The sequence below is a fragment of the Triticum dicoccoides genome, chromosome 5A (assembly GCF_002162155.2).
Source record: "Triticum dicoccoides isolate Atlit2015 ecotype Zavitan chromosome 5A, WEW_v2.0, whole genome shotgun sequence".
NCBI lineage: Eukaryota > Viridiplantae > Streptophyta > Magnoliopsida > Poales > Poaceae > Triticum > Triticum dicoccoides.
In genome coordinates, this window is record NC_041388.1 from 664,386,836 (window position 1) to 664,404,096 (window position 17,261).

Genomic DNA, 17,261 nt, shown 5'->3' on the forward strand with positions numbered 1-17,261 from the left:
AGTATTGAGTAGCAGCGAATGAAGTGAATAGAAATTAAACAGTATTCTAAACACATGCAGATTAATAGCCAAAAATACAATATCATCTTGAACAATTCAGAAATTTAAATCCATGAAATGAGCCTTGAAACCTCTTGTCAGCTTCTTTGTTGTGCACTTGTGAGGCATCGATCTTCCTAATTAATTAATTAAGTCATCAAAAAAAGTATCAGAAGAAATCATCCTAGCTAGGAGAAGGAGAAGAGGTCCGTCCAATTCTGGGAGAAAAGTTAAGTTAGCAGAGGGAGGCGTCCACCAACACCATAGCATAGCTAGCTGGCCCCAAGGAAGCATCAAGCGTCAGGAACTTGAGCACATCAAGCATACCCCCGGTTTGGCTTGAGCACATCAAAGCATATATGTCACCAACAACTTACTGTATTTCTCAACCAGAATGGTAGGCAGAGCAAACAAATCCTTGGTATCTATTTATTTTCTAGTATGTAGTTTTTCATGTGCCCACAAATCTTGATCAAGCCATGCCAGAGGAGGAATATTACTTTAAATCACCAGCACGCCAGGCAATTTTAATTTGATTGATTCCAGCTACCATGCATGCATCCTCAGGATACTAAATCAGAAACAAAGCTAGATTTTATGATAAACACATTCAGGATGCCACACAAGTTGGAATGATATGATGATACCCAGGTCTGGTATATAAAAGCAAATGCAAGAATTAACCTAGCTACAAAATCTACTCTTGAGGAGGAGGTCCACGGCCACGGCCCCTTCCTCCATCACCTTCTGCACAGGATATTAATAAGATAACATTGCTTAATGGTGATTAAAACCATATTCAGAGAGGAGTTGGGCAACTGGAAAACAAGTATTCAAAGGAATGCCTGCCAATTTATAATATCATCACTACTACTTTCTACCCAAGTCAAAGCACAATATTAAAGATTTAATAAGTAACAAACACATTAACAATGCACCGACAAGAGAATGAACCCATACTTAAGCTATTAGCAACCTATAATATAAGTATATATATTATGCTCCTCTCCTTTAAAGGTAGGTAGCTTAATTTGTTGAGGCTCTCATATGGCAAGAGTTGTTCATCAGTAGGAGTAAATCATATCAATTTGTGTGACTTGAATTGTCAAAATCGGTGAATTTGTTTCTTGTGCAGCTGTGGCACCATCTTGAGACCTAGTACAACTGGAATTAACTAGGCAGGGCAAAGCAAAGCAAAGCTAGCTTGCTGGGTCCTTTTCAATCCACTTTCATGGTGGAAAGCAAGAAGACTTGCACAATAACATCCACAACCACAATAAGCTAGGTGCAACATTCTTGTTTTCTTCATATTACACTACAGGTGACAGGCCTCCACATGCCCTGCCACTTAATGTCCACAAAACGCACTGACTACTATATCTTTGACAGATTGGGCCGTAAGTTTATGATGTCATGCCCAAATTCGACAAGCATAAATACATTAGGTGTACAGGTGGACGGTAACCATAGGATGATGACTATTCCCAAGTCGTCTACCAGTTCAAGAATCAGAATCACTTTCTGTATCGGAATGCACGTCAAACGGTCTATTTCTGTTCGTGTTTGCCTCAAGTGGCGGCATATCATCATCGTCGTCTTCATCAGAGTTGTGCTCTTCCTCAGCCTGTGATGTCGTTCCTTGTGGCCCTGTCGCCCACCCATTGGGAGTTGACTTGAAGATAGCCGGCCTGGCATAAGAAAGATGAGTGAATCAGTAACAAGCTAACAATCCTGATTTTATCAAGTAGATAGACTACTGATGCAGAGCTCGTACGAAAACCAACAAACTGGCACATTATTGAACATATAAATCAAGCTACGCAACCCGCCGTTCTAGCGCCATCGCTGGTTCAAATTCATCCGGCTCGCTCGATGTGCCTCACTGGCGGACGCCAGCGTACTTTCCATCGCTGTGGTAAACATCCGTGCACTCGTTTTTCTGTACGCCGTCTACTCGGGCTAGAGCGGCTGACGGCTGGGCCAGCCTCTTGCGCGGGTCCGTCTTGCAGTCACGTCCGTGTGTTCGTGTTTGTGTCAGGGTGGAAAAAGGCAGCGGTGATCGTGGGTTGCCAGAGCATCCATCATGGGTGGACCGAGTCAAGCCCGAGAAAATATCCGCGCCGCCTCCTCTCCTTCCTCTCTCCCCCTCTTCGCCTCCTCCTCCTTCCTCTCTCCCTCCACGCCGCCTCCTCTCCTCTTCATGCGCGGCGGCGTCTCATCATCCCTAGCCCCCGCGGTAGCCTCCCAACCCCCTCCCCCTCCTCCCGCATGAACCCTAGCAGAGAAGGAAGGAGAGGAGAAGCGGGAGAAAGGGAGAGGAAAGAGGAGAGGGAGGTGTGGCGGCTTACGGGAGATGGTCACCGGCCGGTGTCGGCATGCGCTAGCGAGGTCGGGCGCGACCTTGCGGTTGGCGGCGGCTCGATCCGTTCCTGAATCATGAGCTGCGAGGAGGCCGGGCCTCGGGCGTGATGCACGGGACGGGAGGTTGCACCCCTCCTCCAGCTCTACGCGTGCGGCGGCGACCTCGGGAGGAGCTCTAGCCACAGCGGTGGTCCACGTCGCCGCCATCGGCAGGAGGAGCGTGGGTCGCAGAGACGGCCGGCTCCATCCGGCTTTCGCGCTGCTGTCCATCCACCCGAGAGATCAGTCACCGTGTCCTCGCTTACATCCTTTCTCACTGTCACGTGCGCTCTCTCCTCCGTCCTCTTACGCACGCCCTCGTGGCCGAATATTTGGTAATTTCTTCTCTGAGAATAAATAGATATTGTGCCCCCATCTGTTTGTTGTTTTGCCCAGCTGAAAGGTGGATCAAATATGAAATACGTGAACGTTCGATAGTGTGAAAAGCAAGCCCTGGTTTTGTTGAAGTTCCATTGAATCTCTGTGATACCTACGTACTAATGCTCATATTTTGCAGTTTTCTCTCCACATCCTTCAGTCACGGGTTCTTGAGGAAAGCAGGTAATGCATTTTGTTTGTGTCAACTATACTGAATCTGCAAAGCCTTTTTTGTCTGCAGAGAAACTCACACTCTGCATTAGTTGCAAAAAAGCTGCTGATTTTGATCTTAACAATTGCAGGGAAACTATGGAGAAACTTGCACAGTTTGGGCAGCGTCAGCAGGCAGAGTTGCTGTTCAAGTAGTAGCAGATCACCAGCGCGCAGACTAGGAGATCCAGGTCATGGGCTATCCCCATTCAGGTAAGCTTGCCTTTCATTTGTGTTTTTTGATTGAAGGTTTTCTTAGGGCTTCTTTGATGAATTACTCATATGTGAGGTCGTGAGGACATTATAGGCCATGCACACATTGAGTGAACAGATTCAGCTTTCTTTTTTTATCCCTTGGTAGTTCTCATTGAATCTTCAATTATGAATATCGTTGCAATTAGCAAGCAACCCTGATGGCAGAAGCTAGCTAGATGCCTAGATTGACGCGTTCCGTTATTCTATGCAGATTCTGCACTCCAACTAATTGTTTTTCCGTTGTTAGCCGGATCCTTCATGGTTGGAATGAAGGAGCAGGGGAGCTGGCAATAGGGGAAGGAGCAGCGAGGCCGAGCCGGCGGCGCGGACATGTTGCCTCTTCTTTCGTGGACCATGGATACTTGGTACGTCGCTTTGCTTTCCTTTGTTGGGGATGGTGACGATGTAGTAGTCCACTCCTTACACAACTCGGCCTAAACGCGTCAGTGTGCGGCAGCAGCTGGTGATTTGAGTTTTGTACAGGGAGGCACATCGGAGGGCAGTAGTCGATGTTTTAGCCAATCATGATGTATTGCACATTGCCTTTCGTTTGCTTCTCACTCTTATTCTTGACATGTTAATTTTTCACTGACATGGAGAAGAGAGATTATAGGGCGACATTAACTCCCGTTGTTTTTAATTTGACTATGACTGCAACTTTCAGATTTATCATTTTCTAATACTTGGTGATTTGTATTTTGTAGGTGATGCTGGATGCTTCTACTCTGCAATGCTCATATCCGATGCAATATATTTTTGCTTTATTGAAGGGGACTAACATGTGCTGGGAGAGATTCCTGAAGGTGATGTCAGATCATTGCTAAATAACAAGGAATCCTTGGCACTTGTGATCCAGTAGTATTTGTCTACGACAGGTATGCATTCTGTCCAGCTAGGCCGAGTGTTCCAGATTTAGTAATGCTAGAGATACAAACAGATTCTGTATACAGTTTGATGTTTTAGCTTCCATAGTGAGAGCAACTTGCAAGACCATATGCGGTCTTATGTTTGAGAGTTTCCTAAATTTATAAGATTCTTGGTCCAATCTGGAGTAGCAGTACAAATGGTTCATTAACTTTTCCACTATGTCTGCTTCTTAGATTTACTACATTCAACTCCTGCATGAATATTTTTTGGTGCCCTCTTTCTGGCGTAGAAGATTGGCAATGCCACAAGATCGAAATATGTTCCATTTATTAATATACGACTCTGCACCAGACTGCTATGGTTGTCAAGTGCATATATAGTGGTATTCTTCTACAAGAACACCCACTAGGTAAATAATCTTAGAATTTTGTCCAGCCATCTTCAGCTGCAGTGCTATTCCTGTTTTCTGAAGTCATGGGATGCAAGGCTATGCAATCTCTTAACAGTATATTGCACCCAGTTAGCAAGTAAGTCCTTTCTCCTTCTTTATTTCCTGTTTGCATTCAGAATAACTATGTCTAGGCATACTAACCTACATTTTTCTAACGTGTGCTTCTCAAGAATGATCAGCATTCGGAACAAACAATTGGAGGGGGAGACCTGGTTTCAACTGTTGATGAGGCACTGTCCGAGGAGAGACAGTAGATAAATGCAAATGTCCCCCAGCGCCAGAGGAGACCCTTTCTATGGAGAAACACCACATACGTACATAATTTTCTGCCTGGATTCTGGAAAAGACCAAGGATAAGCAACTCAAGCGAAAGATTGCTTTGGTCGATCCTGCTGTGTTATTCTTCTCAAACATGCTAAAGAAAGGTTGGTACGATTGGTAGCTGACTAACTTACATAACACACATACATTACTCTGTTTTTCTAATGAGTGTATGTGGATGCATACAAATAGTTTAGTATATTCTCTATTTCTTTAGTGAGTATATGGGGATGCATAACAGTTCTATGTTTTTCATGGATATATGTTGAAGCATGGAAAATGTATATCGTGCGTTTCATTTCTGCTCATCCTGATTTAACCAACCAACCCCATGCATTTGAGGTTGTTGTGCCTGTCAGGTTTGGACATGTCCTTATTTGTACTAAATCACTAAACTAAACTTTATAAATAAAATAGCCTCCCCCTCCTTTCCAACAACTTATTTATTATTAGAGCAAGCAACGATGTGTTGTCATGCTCGCTTTCTTGTGAGCAGTACTTTAGTTTAGATTGACATGTACTCTTAGGTATATAGATTCTTTGCCCACCTCTTGCCTATTTGGCATAGATAGATGGTTTGCTTTGGAGAGGGATTAGATAAGGCCTATGAGTCCTAAGTAAGCGTGATAGGCAAGCAGTACACTTATATTTACTATTAAGCGGCTACTGAATTTCTGATAATGGCGTTACAGGGATGATACAATCAATCCAACTGTTACCTTCGGTGTGATTTTTTGAAGGACTAATCTGAAGATGCTGGCTAGCTTGCACCACCATCATACAGTCTAGAAGCAAAGGCAAGGATTACAGGGAAAATAAAGGTGCAATGCGCCCAATATATTTTACTTTTTGGCGAAGTTTTGGTGCTTGCGCAAGAAAGTAACATCATTATTATACCTATTGATCCTTCTTCCCAGGCAATTCGCCATCCGAAGAAATGCCAACTAACACATTTTTGTACTTCCTCTGTTACAGAGGTAAAAATACTAGTGCTTTCCGAAAGCTTTTTTTGTTGCATGTTCCCCTTTCTTAATCTTGTATTTATTCAATCTCACCATTCTATCGTTTTCCTGAAAATTTATACTCACATAGTAATATTTTTCTTATTGGTGATCTTCTGTTTGGCCTTCATTTGGTGTGCATATAGCATGGGATATTATAGGCTTATTTTTTTATTTGTTCATGCACTAATGCATACTCCCTCCTTTCCCAAATATAAGTCTTTTTCTAGAGATTCCAACAAGTGGTGACCTCTAACGTTACATGTGTGACGCGTGTGTATAGGTGTCCAGAGTGTGTGGTTCTCTTGTCGCAATGACACAGTTGTAATTTTGTTTTTCTTTCTATAATTTGTACTGCATGTACTGGTATGATCTGTACTGTTTCGTGCAATCTATTCCTACTTATTTTGACTTCCTTTTAGCCAGTATCATATAATAATAGGATATACGTATCTATTAAGTTAATTTTAAGTTAGTGGCTCGCTGTCGCTTTTTGCGCCATGGGCGCAACGAGTCATCTAGGTATTACAAGACCTTCTGGAAATACTTTAGGATCTTCATTACTCCCTCCGATCCACATTAATTGTCGCTTATTTAGTACAATGGAGTATTAGAATTTTGCCATCAACTTATATCACATCAACATTTTCATATAGTATCAGTGCTCGGTATCATTTCCATGTTCCATGAGAGCAGGCAAAACCAGAAACAAACCATTTAGGCTGTCTGCCCTAATTTTTGTTTTACCACACCATTTAGGCTGTTGAAATGCACCACCTACCAGCATATCACATGGAAAGTGAATTTGATCCAATACGTCTAGATACATTTGTTTGAGCGTCAGTTAATATGGGACAGAGGTAGTATTACTAAAACAGCCAGACAAACTAGCACAAACTGGGAAGTAGGTCATATATCAGATTACAAGCAACCGCAGCAGACATATAGTTAAATATAACATAAGACCATTTTGCAACCTAACATAGCTTGCAAAATGATGTTATATTATGGGACGGAGGGAGTAACAGACAGCTATCATAAACACAAGAAATTTAGACATATTGCCAGGACTAGGAGGGTGTATTCTTACAAATTCTATCGCGACAAAAGGAAGTCTTGAGTTGTGCCTAGAATTGGAAAAATTATTGTACATCTTGGCCTGGGTGATAGAAGTAGAACACACTACATACAAGTCTATACTGCAGCTTGGTGGATAACAGGTATCATAAAACACAAGAAATTTAGATATATTGCTAGGACTAGGACAGGTCTCCAGTACATACAAACTTGTCCTAGAATTTGCATACTTGCATTTAGGGGACATAAATCCACTCCAAGTAAGTAGTAACTAGGTAATGTTTACTTTGTCAACAAGTAGTTAGTGCAGTAAATATTCATTGAGGGAGCAGCAGAGCAGAGACTCACCATTGGCCGGATTTCTCGAGGGCGCGAACCTGGTCGTGAAAGAGGACGCGCGAGACGACACAGGCTATCTTGCTTCCAGATTCGAGAGCCTCGTCCCTGCCACTAGCATCCACAACCACGAAATTCCCTGCACATTCACTCATTCATTCATCATCATCATCATCATCATCATCATCAGGTGTAAGTTAGTGGCAAACAAAAGGAGCATCATCATCATCATCATCAACTGACTGACCGTTCTTGATCCAGAAGCTCTTCTGGAACTTGGCGGGGAAGAGGGCGAGAGACTTGACGCCCTCGCCGTCGGTCACCTAAAACCAGCACGGCGGCAGAGTGAGTGAAAAGCAAGAAGCAATTTTTAAGAGAGAGAGAGAGAGAGAGGGAAAGAAGGTAGTAGGTACCTCGATGAGGTTTGAGCCGCGCAGCGTGACGACCTGCATGATGCTCTCGCCCTCCGCCAGCGTCACCGCGGTGCCCTCCTCGCACGCGCGCCGCAGGTTCTTCCTACCGCCCTTCATTCTTGCCCTCCTCAACGGACGGACGGACGGACGGCGCCGCAGCCCACCGACAGAGGGAAGGTTCTGCTTCTGGTGCTGGACTCAACACTGCTGCGGTGCTGGCTGCCCAGAGGGAAGGAGGCGGACGGCGGCGAGCTAGCGGCGGCTCTTGTTGCGGCGGCGGCGGCGGCGGGTGTGCTCTGGTGGGGAACTAGCTAGGGTAGGACTGCAGGCACAACTTCAGCACATAACACGCCCAGGCCCAGCCCACTATGTGATGTGATAGTGGGCCTTTACCAAATCAATGGCCCCTCTAAACATTATTTATAACACTACTTCGGTTTTTCCTCTTTTCGGTTCACCGCGGCAAAAAAAAAAAATGCCACCACGTGACATATGTGGTAAGCAATCCAAACAATCCAAAAGAAACAAAAAAAATATTAATTCCATCAATTAATTAATAATAATGGAAATCATGCTTGGTTTCTATGCCCGCCCCTTGGCGTAGAATGAGCTTAAGGTCATTTTTAAAAATGTTTACAAATTCTATAAAAAAATAATTTTAGTTCTGACAATTTAATATTCTTAAGGTCCTTTTTCAAAATGTTTATGGTGTAACGATATCCAGCTCAAAACAGCGCATGTCCATGGTGTAACCAACAAAATTGGTATAGAGTGGTAAATTCATGAATCCATGCAGAGACAATAGAGTAATTATCATTGAGGCAGAGCTATGTGTTAAGATGAAGGACCCCCACCATTGAACCAACTTATGATTACCTCAAAAAAAAAGAACCAACTTATGAAAAGTGAGGGCTTAGCCGTTTGACGGCCGCAAACACTAGAGTACACAACATAGACACACTATAGTAGACAAATCTCACAACTCGTGGTGAGTGGCTCGGAGTAGCTGGTGTAACATGATGAACAGAGTGCAGAGCATAGTCACGCGCGCCGACGTAAGCTCATTCAAAAATCTGAAAACAAAATTGAAATACAAAACCATCCTCTAATTTTATTTTAAAGCATTAAAAAAATTGAAAAATGAATTTGCAAAAAGTTGATGAATTTGAGAAAAAATTGTGAATTTTATAAAGTAAATTGACACATATAAAAATGTTGAAGGATTTTTTCTAAAAAGAACATTCATGGATTAAAAACGAAAATGGAAAAAAAGAAGGAAGGACCTAAAGCACAAGAAAGAGAAGGAGAAAGACAGCCGCAAGCTTAAGGAAACCAGAATATAAACACTATGTTGTGGATCTGTTTTGTTGCTCTTTCTTGTGACAGAGGAGAGGCGCCAAGTAGTATAACAACAACAACAACAACAACAACAACAACAACAACAACAACAACAACAACAATAACAACAACAACATAGGCTGTGATTCATTCATTCATTCATTCACTGCAACTCTGCAGTAAGTACCAAGTAGAATAAAGTACAAATACAGTACAGCCCCTACTACAAACAAACAAAGTTACAGACAAGTCAGTCATCACTACAGCAATGCAAATGCAATGGCGTCCCGTCCCGTCTCGTCTCATCTCATCTCATCTCATCTCATCTACTACAACACACGCACCTAAGAAGCTTCAGCAGAAGGCAATACCGACACTCACCATCTGTTTGACCTTCTGAAGCTCGGCTGTGTCCACCTGCTTCTTTGCTGGGCCCAGTTCTATGCCACGGACACGGCTTGCAAAGTTCAACGAACTCAAGGTTTCTGACACGTCATTGTCGGATGGGCTAATTTGCACAAACATTAGGGCTTTCGAATCCCCTCCTGTTACCACAATTGTGGAGAAGAACAGAAAAGAGCAAATTAATCACGTAGCCAAGTGAGAGAATGCAAGAGGAACAGAAATGGTTAATATTTGGTATATTGTTGATATGGTATTTGTTCCAGAGCAACAAACAGATCCAGTTACCTAAAGAGTCTTGGAGCAAGTGCGTCAGCTTGGAATTCCTGGGCAGAAGAAAAGCATCAAGACAGTGAGAAAACAGGAGCTGATAGGTGCAAACCCGTTACTGACTCAGAGTGCAAACCTATAAGGGATGTGGCTGCTTCTGGAAGCAAGAGCAGAAATGACATCCCCTAAAGCAGAAAGCGACCTGTTGATATTTTGTGCTTCCTTGAGCCGATCACCTTGCGCGCCTGTCTTGGCTAACTGCTCGCTTCCAGCAAGATCAACTAACCAAAGCTTACTTCTTGTACAGTCCCCATTTATCAGGTTCTTTGCTCTAACCATGATACAAAGCATGCTGAAAAAAATGATAAAGGTCAAACCATTTTTACCACAAGCAGGAAGGTACTCCATGGAGAAATGAAAAATAATGTTAGTTATGACCAACCAGTGTGAGCGACTGCTGTGTTCATTCACATTGTTTGACCCTACAGCCCTCGAATTGCTTCCAGTTTGTAAGACATCCCAAACTTCATTTATGTCCTCAACTTTGGCCTCAACTATGCCGGGCACATGATGGGATCCTTCACCTGCTTGTTTGATCTCCAACCTACATATGCAAAGATACACAGGTTACCACAACATGGTACTATTGTGAACAAAAAAGTAAGGAAGGGTGCCAAAGGGAAGTGGTTGTACTTCTTAGATGAACTATTGTGAAACAAAATGAAGGGTACTAAAGGAAAGTGATTTACTTCTTAGATGAAGGGGATGTTGCAAGGAGGTCTCTGATTTGTTCATTGTACACCTCAAGCACACTAACAGATATGTTGTACGTGACAGTGTCTTTTCTCTCCTCAGCAATCTTGAACAACTCCTCCAGAGTTCTATAGTTTACCCCTCTGTTCCTTTCAGTCCCTTCCATGGTGAAGGTCTTCCCGGTTCCTGTTTGTTCGTATGCAAATATGCATACATTGTATCCATCTAGCACTGACGTGACTAGTGGAGATGCATCGGCGTAAACCTCAGCTGTTCATGGATACAACTTGTATATTAGACAAACAAAGAAAATTTTATGATTGGAAACTCCAACATTACTTGGAAGTATAAACTAGAATTAGCAACATTCGCATTGTAAGAACAGTTGTGAAAGACAACAAAAAGCTAATACAGGCTCCATAGTACCAAGAGATACCTTGGTCATCCTTTGGGGTGTAGACTCTGTCAAACTTGAATGTCTTTTTTGCTGTTCCACCATTTATAATCCCAATGTCGCCATCATTAGCTCCATCAAAATCTACAACACATTTGTACCCTGACGATGTCTCAACTTTGCTCAAGGGGCGGCATCTGCAGAAAACTCTAATATTTCCTGAAATAAAAGAGATAGCCAGAGTCATTGTCCCGACCAAATTCTGGAAATGAGTGTAAGCATCTGAATACAGAGGGGACAATAGGCACCTTTTGTCTCCTGGACAATATTATGAAGTTTCTTTCTCTTGGCCATCTCCTCGTGGTACTTCATTTTCAGATCGTCACACTGTGCAACTGCAATACCAAAAACATGCAATGCTTTGTTAAATACTTGAAAAGCTGTGTAACAATCCCACTTCAGAGTCAGGTATTACCTAAGGCTCGAACAGCTTCAATCATCTTACTCAAATCAGGAATCGCGTGCGCACAGTCGTGTGCTTCAAGAGATAACAGTGCTTGCTCTTGTTTCATGGCCTGAGTATTACGAAGATACAATTAGCAGCAGCTACAGCAACCATTTACCATTTCTTGTGGTTGTTTTGATGTTGCAGACAGTAAATCAGAGCATTACCTTGATTTTGCTCTCCAAGTTAGATATGGCAGCAGCCCATAGTTTCTTGTCATTTTCGTAGTTCTGAGAAACTTTTCTTAGTTGGTCCGTTTGTGTGTCAAGGACTTGTTCTGCAAGTTATTATAATATATATTAGAACAATCATACACCTATATAAGCAAACCTAGGATAGGACGATGCTTAATGCAATAGTCTGGTACTTACCAAAATTATCAGTTTGCACAAGCTTTTGGTGAAGCTCCATCTTAAGCCTGTCAAGTTCTTGATTGGTAGATTCTACTAAAGACCACGCCATGGAGCACTCGTCGGACTTGATGTTGCACTGGCTGGTTAGCTCCTCAATCTGTTTCTCGTACTTTGAGATGAGTTTAGCTGTCCTTTTCTGCAATTTGGGTACATTGATCATGTATCAGGATTACATACATGAGATAGGATGGTAAAACAGTTTGTGAGAAAAACTGACCTGAATAGGTGAAGAAATCTCAACATCAGTTAAGCATTTTTTGCATAAGCCACTCCCACGTGTACCAAACTTTGCCGCTGCATGTTCAACGCAAAGATTATTTATCGACGGGAAAGGAATGCAAGCACATACATTGTTTGCATCTAAAATAAATAAACCAGCTACCTGGTGTTGCTGGGGATTTGCGAATGCAGATGCCACAAACCATGGGGTTTCCTCTTACTCCCGCCGCCTTGGACTATGTTCTCAGATGTCTCTATCAACTCCCCTCGTTGAATGAAAGAGTCGCCGGAAAACAAGTTTGCAGAGCAACTCCCCTCCTTGAATGAAAGAGTCGCCGGAAAACAAGTTTGCAGAGGGATGGTCGCCTTGGATGGCGCACCCGCCGGCGTTGACGAACAGGACGCATTCACCTGCTTGAGAGAGAGAGAGAGAGAGAGCACAGTCGCCCGCCGCGCTCGCCGCGTCGCCTTCCATGGGGTCGGGTCGGGTCCGGTCCGGCCGAGAGAGAGCCGCCGCGAGCTGCCTGCCTGCGAGAGGAGGATGGAGGCGCGGCGTGGATTTGGATTTGGATTTGGGTTTGGGTTGTTTGGATTGGAGCCGCGGTCCGATTTCGAAACTGCTCTGCTCTGCACCGTTGCTGTGTGTGAACGGGTTCGGGCCCGGTTCTTGCCCATGCCTCCTGGGTGTGGCCCATTCTCCCGCCCTAGAAAAATAATTTCACACCGCTCAGAAAAAAATATTCATTTAGTTTATTTTATTAGAACTACACAAGAAAAAAATTGTGTACATGTCTATGTCTGTTGGTTTGCCCTTGGAGATTTCTGAGTCCCTCTTTTACCATTTCGCCTTGTGGTTCAACGAGCTATGCCCCTCAGAGTCAGTCTATCACGATTTTCCCTTCACTCGCACAGCGAGAGCAGCATTTCATTGTAGTAGAGCATCGTTCTCGGCCGAAGCACTCCGACCCCTTCTCCTCCATATTAAATAGACTAGAAGTTTCCCGTAGAAAAAAAAGAGTATGGAACTTGTAAAGTAGATTATCCTAGCTAGCATGGCTCCCTTGAATGAATTAAGTAAAAAACATAGGTTTTCTTTCAGGCTGGTGGCGTTGGCTTTGCCTATGCAAACTGTTGGGCCGCCATTCTACCTGTGTCTGTCTGTTCCACGCTAGGAGAATGGGTCCAAGCCCAAAACGCTTAGCGTCGACACGATGGCTAGAGGCAACCTCCAAGCTCTCACAAGTGATTCTTAAAAAGAAAAGAAAAAAGCTCTCACAAGTAGTAAAATAAATGAGTGGGTCCTCCTAGTCAGATGGTGAATGAGGCCAAGAGGAGAAGAAACATTGCACGTCAGTTCAAATATTAAATATTTTTTAAATTCACAACATAGGCTTCACCTTAGAGGCAGCAAACCAACAACACCCTGCAACATTTTACATAAAATTTAGAGGCAGTTCGTGGGACCTAACTTAGAGGCTGGGTTGCCTTCAAACACCGGAGATGCTCTAATAGCATGCCTCGTCGGACTTCTCAGTCGGCCTAGACATTATCTTATACTCCTTCCGTTCCTAAATACTTGTCTTTCTAGGCATTTCAACAAGTGACTACATACGGAGCAAAATGAGTGAATCTACACTCTAAAATATGTCTACATACATCCGTATGTAGTAGTCATTTGAAATGTCTAGAAAGACAAGTATTTAGGAACGGAGGGAGTATATATTAACATCCCTTCTCATTACGGATAAGTCTCTTTTTTTTCTACTACTACTTTATTTGTTGAAAAATTAGCTTTGATATTACTCCGCCCGTCCGTCCAAAAAAAACAGCGATTGGAGGAGAAATGGATGCTTCTTCCGTTCATCTCAGGTGATTTTAAAATAAGAAAATGTACACTTCATGCCTGCACTTAATTTTGTCTGTTTACTGAAATAAGTTAACAAATCTACACATGTCTGTTTTTTGCAAATGGTTAATTTCCTCCTGACGGTCGGGATCCCCTCCTCCGCAATATTGGGCTACCCCGATGTGACGCCCCCGATTCCATCGTACACTAATCATACACGCAAACGTGTACGATCAAGATTAGGGACTCACGGGAAGATATCACAACACAACTCTAAAAATAAAAGTCATACAAGCATCATAATACAAGCCAGGGGCCTCGAGGGCTCGAATACAAGTGCTCGATCATAGACGAGTCAGCGGAAGCAACAATATCTGAGTACAGACATAAGTTAAACAAGTTTGCCTTAAGAAGGCTAGCACAAACTGGGTTACAGATCGAAAGAGGCGCAGCCTCCTGCCTGGGATCCTCCTAACTACTCCTGGTCGTCGTCAGCGGGCTGCACGTAGTAGTAGGCACCTCCGGTGTAGTAGGGGTCGTCGTTGTTGGTGGCGTCTGGCTCCAGGGCTCCAGCATCTGGTTCCGACAACCAGGTAGAAGGGAAAGGGGAAAAGAGGGAGAAAGCAACCGTGAGTACTCATCCAAAGTACTCGCAAGCAAGGAACTACACTACATATGCATGGGTATATGTGTAAGGAGGCCATATCGGTGGACTGAACTGCAGAATGCCAGAATAAGAGGGGGATAGCTAGTCCTATCGAAGACTACGCTTCTGGCAGCCTCCGTCTCGCAGCATGTAGAAGAGAGTAGATTGAAGTCCTCCAAGTAGCATCTCCAAGTAGCATCTCCAAGTATCATCTCCAAGTAGCATCTCCAAGTATCATCTCCAAGTAGCATCGCATAGCATAAACCTACCCGGCGATCCTCTCCTCGTCGCCCTGTGGAAAAGCGATCACCGGGTTGTCTGTGGAACTTGGAAGGGTGTGTTTTATTAAGTATCCGGTTCTAGTTGTCATAAGCTCAAGGTACAACTCCAAGTCGTCTTGTTACCGAAGATCACGGCTATTCGAATAGATTAACTTCCCTGCAGGGGTGCACCAACTTACCCAACACGCTTGATCCCATTTGGCCGGACACACTTTTCTGGGTCATGCCCGGCCGCGGAAGATCAACACGTCGCAACCCCACCTAGGCACAACAGAGAGGCCAGCACGCCGGTCTAAACCTAAGCGCACAGGGGTCTGGGCCCATCGCCCATAGCACACCTGCACGTTGCGAGGGCGGCCGAAAGCAGACCTAGCCTAGTGGCGTTCCAGTCCAATTCGGCGCGCGCCGCTCCGTCGCTGATGTCTGAAGTGCTTCGGCTGATACCGCGACGTCGGGATACCCATAACTACTCCCACGTAGATGGTTAGTGCGTATAGGCTCGTAGCCAACTCAGATCAAATACCAAGATCTCGTTAAGTGTGTTAAGTATCCGCGAACGCCGAACAGGGCCAGGCCCACCTGTCTCCTAGGTGGTCTCAACCTGCCCTGCCGCTCCGCCACAAAGTAACAGTCGGGGGCCGTCGGGAACTCAGGCCCACCACTACCTGGATGGAGCCACCTGCCCCTTCAGCCCCCATCTCCAAACAGTATCACCAGTAATGTAACAGTGTAAAATATATAGTATATGCCCGTGATCACCTCCCGAAGTGATCACAGCCCAGTAGTATAGCATGGCAGACGGACAAGAGTGTAGGGTCACTGATGGAACACTAGCATCCTATACTAAGCATTTAGGATTGCGGGTAAGGTATCAATGACTGTAGCAGCAATGACAGGCTATGCATCAGAATAGGATTAACGGAAAGCAGTAACATGCTACACTACTCTAATGCAAGCAGTATAGAAGAGAATAGGCGATATCTGGTGATCAAGGGGGGGGGGGCTTGCCTGGTTGCTCCGGCAAGAGAGAGGGGTCGTCAACTCCGTAGTCAAACTGGTCAGCAGCAGCGTCGGTCTCGTAGTCTACCGAAGAGAAGAGGGGGAAGAAATAATGAATACAGAGCAAACAAAGCATCACAAAATATAACAAGGCAATACGCGGTGTTCGGTGTGCCCTAACGCGGTAGTAGGTGATACCGGTGAAGGGGGGAAAACATCCTGGAAAGTATTCCCGGGGTTCCGTGTTTTCGGACAGACGAACCAGAGGGGGAAAGTTGCGTGTTTGATATGTTAGGGGTGTGTGGTGGACGAACAGGTTGCGTATCCGGGTTCGTCTCGTCGTTCTGAGCAACTTTCATGTTGAAAATATTTTAATCCGAGTTACGGATTAAAAGATATGATTTTCTAAAGATTTTATTAATTTCTGGAATTTAATTAGTTATTTAAATTAATTCAAAAATGGAATAATGACATCAGCATGATGTCATGCTGACATCAGCAGTCAACAGAGTTGACTGGTCAACTGACGTGTGGGTCCCGTTTGTCATTGACTGTTTAGTCGATTTAGGGTTTAACTAACTTAATTACTATTTATTTAAACTAACTAGTTAATTAGACTAATTAAACAGGGTTAATTAACTTATTAATTCACTAATTAATTACTTATTAATTTTATTAATATTATTTTAAATTCTTTTAATTTTTTTTTAAACATGTTCTGTTGGCGGGGCCCATATGTCATAGGCCCCAGGGGGCCATAGCGGTTTTGGGCGCGGGTGCGGGCACGCGCCCATCAGGGCCACCAGGGGGGCGCCGGCGATAGCAGGGCACGGCGAGGCGGGCCGCCGAAGGCGACAACGGTGAGGCCACGGCGGGACGGCGCCAGGGCGCGGCAGCAGAGGCGAGGACGCGGGGAGCAAGGGAGAGGGCGAGGCAGAGAGGCCTCAGCGGGGCGAGGCGCTGGGCGCGGCCAGCGCACGGACGATGCCGCGGTCGTGAGTGTGTGCGCGAGACTGAAGGAGGAGAGGAGGAGGCGGAGGCTCACAGCGAGATGCAGGGATCGGGGCAGTGGGGCGCGGGGAGGAGACGGAGAAGTCAGCGACGCGGTGACGAGGTGCAGGCCGGCGAGGAGGAGGAGGCAGACCGGTGAGGACGTCCGGCGAGGTCCAGGCGGCGGCGTGCGCGGTCGATCTAGGCGGCGGGGTCGTTGAGGCCGTTCGGGGAGGAGGTCGAGGACGGCCGGGCGACGAGGAGACGAGCAGTTGCGGTGAGGGACGGCACCGACGTCGGTGTTGAGCGGCGGGGGCCGAGGCGGCGAGGGGCGCCGGGTTCGTTCCCCTTCCCGATCCAGATCGGGATCGAGAGGTGGGGGAAGCAGACGAGGGGGAGACGGGGAAGCGAGGTCCGGCGAGGTGGTCCTCTAGGCGGCGTCGACAAGGTGGCTGCG

At 45.0% G+C, this 17,261-nt stretch overlaps 2 protein-coding genes across 2 annotated transcripts; both read right to left on the bottom strand.

The window, feature by feature from the left end:
- Positions 1–1,204: 1,204 nt before the first annotated feature.
- On the bottom strand, positions 1,205–8,067 carry LOC119303915 (probable RNA-binding protein EIF1AD). Its single transcript, XM_037581061.1, has 4 exons — positions 7,749–8,067; positions 7,583–7,658; positions 7,348–7,474; positions 1,205–1,727 (listed from the first exon to the last, which is right to left on the bottom strand). The coding sequence occupies exons 1-4, from the start codon at positions 7,863–7,865 to the stop codon at positions 1,541–1,543; spliced, it is 507 nt and encodes a 168-aa protein (XP_037436958.1). The 5' UTR covers positions 7,866–8,067; the 3' UTR covers positions 1,205–1,540.
- Positions 8,068–9,425: 1,358 nt separating this feature from the next.
- LOC119303914 (kinesin-like protein KIN-14E) lies at positions 9,426–12,278 on the bottom strand. The gene is made up of 12 exons (XM_037581060.1): positions 12,206–12,278; positions 12,041–12,117; positions 11,782–11,959; positions 11,578–11,687; positions 11,381–11,480; positions 11,214–11,300; positions 10,948–11,124; positions 10,508–10,781; positions 10,201–10,362; positions 9,895–10,110; positions 9,777–9,814; positions 9,426–9,631 (listed from the first exon to the last, which is right to left on the bottom strand). The coding sequence occupies exons 1-12, from the start codon at positions 12,246–12,248 to the stop codon at positions 9,441–9,443; spliced, it is 1,653 nt and encodes a 550-aa protein (XP_037436957.1). The 5' UTR covers positions 12,249–12,278; the 3' UTR covers positions 9,426–9,440.
- Between the last annotated feature and the right edge of the window lie 4,983 nt (positions 12,279–17,261).

What these genes read in the sequence shown, in the direction of transcription:
- LOC119303914 (XM_037581060.1), bottom strand. Translation starts at nt 12,248, where the DNA reads ATGGTTTGTGGCATCTGCATTCGCAAATCCCCAGCAACACCAG. An exon ending in TGAAGCTGTTCGAGCCTTAG is followed by an intron (nt 11,301 to 11,380) that starts GTAATACCTGAC and finishes TTGGTATTGCAG; the next exon opens with TTGCACAGTGTGACGATCTG. An exon ending in AGCAGCCACATCCCTTATAG is followed by an intron (nt 9,815 to 9,894) that starts GTTTGCACTCTG and finishes TCTTCTGCCCAG; the next exon opens with GAATTCCAAGCTGACGCACT.
- LOC119303915 (XM_037581061.1), bottom strand. Translation starts at nt 7,865, where the DNA reads ATGAAGGGCGGTAGGAAGAACCTGCGGCGCGCGTGCGAGGAGGGCACC. An exon ending in GAGCTTCTGGATCAAGAACG is followed by an intron (nt 7,475 to 7,582) that starts GTCAGTCAGTTG and finishes GTGAATGTGCAG; the next exon opens with GGAATTTCGTGGTTGTGGAT. An exon ending in CTCGAGAAATCCGGCCAATG is followed by an intron (nt 1,728 to 7,347) that starts GTGAGTCTCTGC and finishes TTCTTATGCCAG; the next exon opens with GCCGGCTATCTTCAAGTCAA.